The sequence below is a fragment of the Dryobates pubescens genome, chromosome 9 (assembly GCF_014839835.1).
Source record: "Dryobates pubescens isolate bDryPub1 chromosome 9, bDryPub1.pri, whole genome shotgun sequence".
In the NCBI taxonomy this organism is placed as follows: Eukaryota; Metazoa; Chordata; class Aves; order Piciformes; family Picidae; genus Dryobates; species Dryobates pubescens.
Window position 1 is genome coordinate 22,182,204 of NC_071620.1, and position 6,000 is coordinate 22,188,203.

General features: G+C 38.3%; 1 protein-coding gene across 1 annotated transcript in view; it reads right to left on the bottom strand.

The window, feature by feature from the left end:
- Positions 1 to 2,125, bottom strand: part of ABCA13 (ATP binding cassette subfamily A member 13) — a 155,000-nt gene extending 152,875 nt beyond the window's left edge. Inside the window, exon 1 of the mRNA XM_054164325.1 lies at positions 1,925 to 2,125. Coding sequence (XP_054020300.1) covers positions 1,925 to 2,014 — 90 coding nt within the window. The 5' untranslated portion in view covers positions 2,015 to 2,125. The remainder of the gene's footprint in view (positions 1 to 1,924) is intronic.
- Between the last annotated feature and the right edge of the window lie 3,875 nt (positions 2,126 to 6,000).

The window sequence follows — 6,000 nt, forward strand, 5'->3', positions numbered from 1 at the left end:
TTAAGGCATGGCTTTCTCCCATTAGATACATTAGCAACTATATACTCCAAGCATAAGTCCAATTACCCTCTAATTTGGGTATCAGAAAAAAAGAATTTGGCAACCAGATTTCATCCTTTACCTACCTGCAAATTTGGATTATAATAAACACTATATGATCAATAGTTAAAGAAATGCAGTGATAGAAAACTTAAGCTATACAGTTGCCTGTTAGTATGTATCTCCTGAGCTTCCAGACTGTGTAGTTTACATGCAAAAGCCTCTGAAAAAAGGAGAAATGAGAAGGTATCTTCTACACAACTGCAATGTCCAAACACACATATTATCCTGTGCTGCCTTTGAGCCATGTTATTTAGAGGTGCTGATGCCTGCCTGAATTTCAGTTCAAACACTCACTCCTTAGAGAGCACTTAGTCTTTCACAGTCTCTTCACCCTTCAATATCAGCTAGTTTAATATCAGCTAGTGCTACATGACACTTCTGAAACACAGTTAGTTCAACAGACCACACCTGTCTTCTAACCCTAACTGCAGATAAATAACCATAAGAAGAAAATTGCCTTCTACAGGTAGATCTGCACAACATAATACAGAGCTAAAGTTTATCAGATCTTTGAGGAGATGCTTCTCCCTTCAGTTACACAAAAGTCTGACTTGCCATTTGCATAGGCAGACAGTCCACCTGGATTTCTCCTCATGTAACTGCAGACGGAACACTTTCGTGGTTCAGGGTTCCCACAATGAGCATATAAGAAGGTTTTGCAAATTCCCCAGGGCACCTTACAGCTCTGAAGAGGCAGATATAAATTGCTTAGGGTAATTCATTGTAATTCCTTGTTTGGGGGATGGGTGCTCAGGGAATGTTCAGTGCATCACACACTCAGTAAAGCTACCAATTAGGCAAACTGAAAACTTGCATGAATGAAGATTTCATCATTTAGAAATACAGAAGGTAAAACTAGGCAGAGAAAGAGGAAAAAAAGCATGGAAGAGAACAGGAGATAGTGAGAAGTCACTTAATGAACAGGGAATATACAGAAGTGTTTAGGAATGGAGGATAGTATAACCAACAGTATTCACCAAAAAAAATGTCTTTCATATTAAAAAAATAATCTTAAAACATTTGGAGAAGAAATTCACCATCAAAAATCACAATTTTATTCATGTGAAAGATTTCTGGATGGAAAATCTCCAGGTTTACAGGCAATCCTATCTCAAGCAGCAAATGTGCCTCATTCCAAATAGCATCTTATAACAGTCAAGAAAAATCAATGAGGAACTATTAATTGAAGTGACATCTTTTTCCACAATAATATTATCTCACTTGAGGAAATTCACTTCTTACTACCTAAAATTAAAAACTCACATCAGTCACAGTGAAAGCAAACAATGACATCTCCTATTTGAGTATTATTTTGACTTTAAAGCAGCTGTCACATTCTTCTGCATAAAAGAATATGAAAGGTTAAATTAGGCATTGTAGAATGAATAAGAAAGGAAATTTAGAAGGATATGTAATTTTAATGTACAATTCTTGCATTCCCCATAACTAGATTTTGATAATTGTGCGAGTGAAAGCATTACCAATGAGCACCTGTAATACGAATAAAAAACACTGTTATCCTTGCCACTGCTACAAGCAATGGTAGTATCTAATGAGAAGTAAAGATAAGCTGCAGCTCTTCAAAATATTTATGAGATTTCCTATCTCATTTGGCCATTTTAGAATTAAAACACACTGTAGTGCATTCTTCTGTTCATAATTGTCAACAATTAGGACACTAAAGGCAAAACAAGAACCACTTGCAGTCAGGCTGTCTTTAGCAATCTGCAGTGAAAAGAGAAAATCGATAGATATATTCTTTCCAACAGATACTGAAAGAAGATTTAAAATATTCCTGTTTTTATCATTTCCAAAAACTCACCGGTTGCCTCACACGGCAGAGCCAATTCTTCCAAAATAAAGCCTTGAACTGGTGTACAGCATGCCCCATATCGTTGTGTCTTTCCTTCATCCACTTGCAGAATGTCTTCTTAAGGACTTCCTAATTCAGAATCATCTCACCGAGAAGTCTGAACATAATATTCAGAAGATTAATTCCAGTGCTAGGCAAAAGTGCAAGAGATTTGCCTGCTTGTTGAGAAAAGATGAGATTATGTTTCTGCCTCTTGTTTTGCATTCATTGAGGAATCTCATCTTTCCATGTGTTTCTCAGTGCAATGAACAGTAAGGGGATGGGCTTGTATAAATGCCTTCAGGGTGCTTTTACTCCACAGTATATTTTCTGCTCTTGTTTTTACTTTTCTGGAATAAAAATTTCTGACACCTCAGTGTTGCTGTCATTTTGCATGCATATGCTTAGATTATTTTTTAAAAGAGTAACCGGGAAGTAGGTGCACTTTTTAATCACACAGACCTGTAAATGTCTGTATACCTCCAGAACACCCTCATAAGTACACATCTAGACCTGTGCTGGTCCCATTGCATCATCATAGGACTGTTTCATTTTATCTTATAAGGGGGATGAGTTAGACATTTTATTCTCCTTTTTCAGTATATATTACCTCCATAAAGGCAGAATATTCTGACACATCAGAAAACTGTTAATTAGTTGCTACGTGCTGCCCAGGATGAAAATCAGGGGAGGTTTAGGCTGGAGGTTAGGAGGAAGTTTTACACAGAGAGAGTGATTGCCCATTGGAATGGGCTGCCCAAGGAGGTGGTGGGGTCGCCGTCGCTGGAGGTTTTCAGGACGAGGCTTGACAGGATGCTTGGTTGCACGGTTTAGTTGATTAGGTGGTGTTAGATGATAGGTTGGACACGATGATCTTGAAGGTATCTTTCAACCTGGTTTATTCTATTCTATTCTATTCTATTCTATTCTATTCTATTCTATTCCATTCCATTCCATTCCATTCCATTCCATTCTATTCTATTCAGTATTCCAGTATTCTCTTCAGCAAAGAGGAGGGAGGGCAGTTCCTGGAGCTGTGTGGGGGTAACTGCAAGAGGAGAGCTTGCATATACCTGTTGCAGCAGAGCCACCTGGAGACACAGAAGGTGTCTGGTGGTGCAGAGATGTGCTATTTTACTGGGGGTGAGGATGACTGCCCTACTGATCAGGAATGCCACCTTGAGCAGAGGAGCAAACTTTCTGTATGTTTTGTTCTACCCAAATTAACTGCCTAAGCTAGAATCTGATGATCCTCATAAGCTCCCTCTGCAGTCAATGGAGACACATAACACTGCCATTTAAAAAAGTAATTCAAACCACCTAAAATCTGAATAATGTATTTGTTATTATTGCCTAATAAATTGTATCATTACAGTTCCTGCAGAATGTATTACTATTGAATGAGAGAGAGATCTTAACATTCACAGCTTTTTTTCCAAATTCAGATTTAAAAGAAAAAAAAAATAGATACAGAAGTCACTAGTGAGGACTCTGACTTCCACTAGATCTGAACTAGGCAAATAATCTAAAAAACTAATAAGGCTGATACCTCTGCAAAGAGCAACAGCACATCTGTAGGTCCTCTGAGCTCTGCCAGTTTCCATGAGATGAGGATCAGCTGGTTTTTGATGCCCAATACTTGAGCTTCCCTTTCCCAAGCTTTGTTTTTGGGTCACCTAGCAGAAGGTTTTGGCTCTCCAGAGTATGCTGTGAAACTTTGTTACTTCACTGTCTGATTAGTGGGTTAAAATTTTTTTAAATGGTGCACATTTGTGGTCTATTTTTTTACATTTTCCATGGGTTCAAGGACTAGAGAAAAAAACCCAGATTATATAGGTATCGGGTGTTTATAAATTTTCACATGCTAGTGAAAATTGCTTCCCAGAAAAGCAAAAATCACAGATGTGGTTATGGCACAATATGACTAGTTGAATCCCTTCATTCCTCATTTATGGTGGGATTTAGCTTTATTTTATCTGTTCCCAGACTGAAAAATTACTGGAGTAATCATTTGGCTTTAAACAGAAATGTGACTCTCCTCAGAATGTACTAAAAAACTAAGTAGTTCAATGTTTACCTGAATGATATTTAGCATGTTTGTACCTCTAAGGTAGGATTAATTCTGTATGAAGGTTAGTCTATTGAGCACATCCAGTGGTCATCAAGCATGTTAGCACCTTCTGGCTTCCTCCATTGCTTCCTCCACGCACAGACATGTCCCCAAATCTCACCTCTCCCAACATTCCCCATCTCCGGGGTTCTCCTCATGGCATGCCCAAAGAGGACAGAGTGTAGCTTGGCAAACAACCCAAAAGTAAGAACACACCTCACCAAAACAACTTCACAGTTGGCTGGCACCTGCAGAAGGCATATATCTGCTTTTAGCAAAGCAACACTAAAATCCCTGCTGTTTCAGTGTATGTACAGTAATTTTGCTCATCAAGACCAAAGGCAAAATTCTGAGATAGCTGAGGTAAAAATTCTGTGCACAGTTAAGTATGCATTTTTAAACAAAGATCTGGCAATAACTAAATATTGTGAATATATATGTATATGGGTTCACACATTCATTTTGAAAAGCTGGGGACCAGAATCTATAGTGTGTGATTTACAGCAAATTATAAACTAATCAGACCCCAAAGTGCCACCCACATCCCCACTGCTGCTGCCACACTCGACAGCCATCACCAGGGCTTCTCTGCCTGTCTCTGGATGTGTGCTGCCCAAAAAAGCTGAGCAGAGTACAAAAGGATGGAGACCTCATGGCTCCTTTTCCCTAGAGGGTGAGTGAATCTAGGGCCCTGTGAAACAAATTAACTACAAGCAGTTATTTATCAAAGCAGCTGATATGAAACGTCTTGACTAGTATATAGTCTAAAGCAGCTCACATGAACCATTTGCCAAATTGTTTTGAACAAGTGATTTTGCAAAACCTCTCCTCATTGGAATCTGTCATGAATAATTTATTATGTGCTATTTATTTACATACTCATAATGGTTGCATTTTAGTTTTTAATTCTAAACAGCTTTTCACAGATACAGGAAACAACTATTTTGTATGCAAGCAGTATTAAGTACTAATGAACTACTGACTCCTCATTTTACTATATAAGACACCCAATAGACAAACACCTTTCACCAATGAATTCTGTTAACTTCGTTTGTCCTCATACATCATTGTCCTTTCCTAAATAAATTAACTTTTGCCTAGTATGGCTTTCCCCAGTTGTAGACTTGTTTTTTCTAAAAGAAACTATATAAAAGATACCTCATAAATATTCACCCAAGAACAATCCCTACAGTGGCATTCTGGGAAACAATTTCTCTAAGTAATTTTAGAAGAAACAGGATATATGAGATTCATTGCATTACTTGTAATGTTATAAAATAGGAAATCAAACCGCCAGGCACACACACACTCCCCTTCCCCCCACAACAAACACTTAGCATGAATGTTAATATTAAAAATTAAGGCAGAAAACTGTATATTTTCACTGTTCCTTAACAGGATGACTGTAGTCAAACAGTCTTAATGTAAAAGCTTTCACTTAGAATATGCAAGGTACCCAAAATCAATGGGGTAGAAAAGGCAAACAACCTTCTGCCAGCACCCATCTCTGGTTGTAAAACCTGACTGCTTTGTAACACAATACCATCAATCCACCATGTCTAGCCTACAGTTTTAATATAGGCTAATTAGAGTGGGTTGGCAAGCACATTCAAAGAAACATAGTTTTATATGCAAAATAGGTTAAAGCCCAGAGCCATAAACCTTTTTGTTAGACAGGAACGGAGTCAAATCATGTGAGAATATGGCTGGGAATCTGGCAAACTAGCATATTTTCCTACCACCACCCACAATTTCTTCCACAAGGTTTACTGTGTGGTCACAAGGCTTTCCTTTTTAGTACTATTCGTAAATATTTACACAGCTCAAACTGTTTCGCAGACAGAGTGCCTGCAGGATGACATCAATTAGCAGCATCCTTCCTGGGCGACGCCTCCTGTCTGCATGCAAGGGGATGATGAAAAGCGTTAGTTGTGGG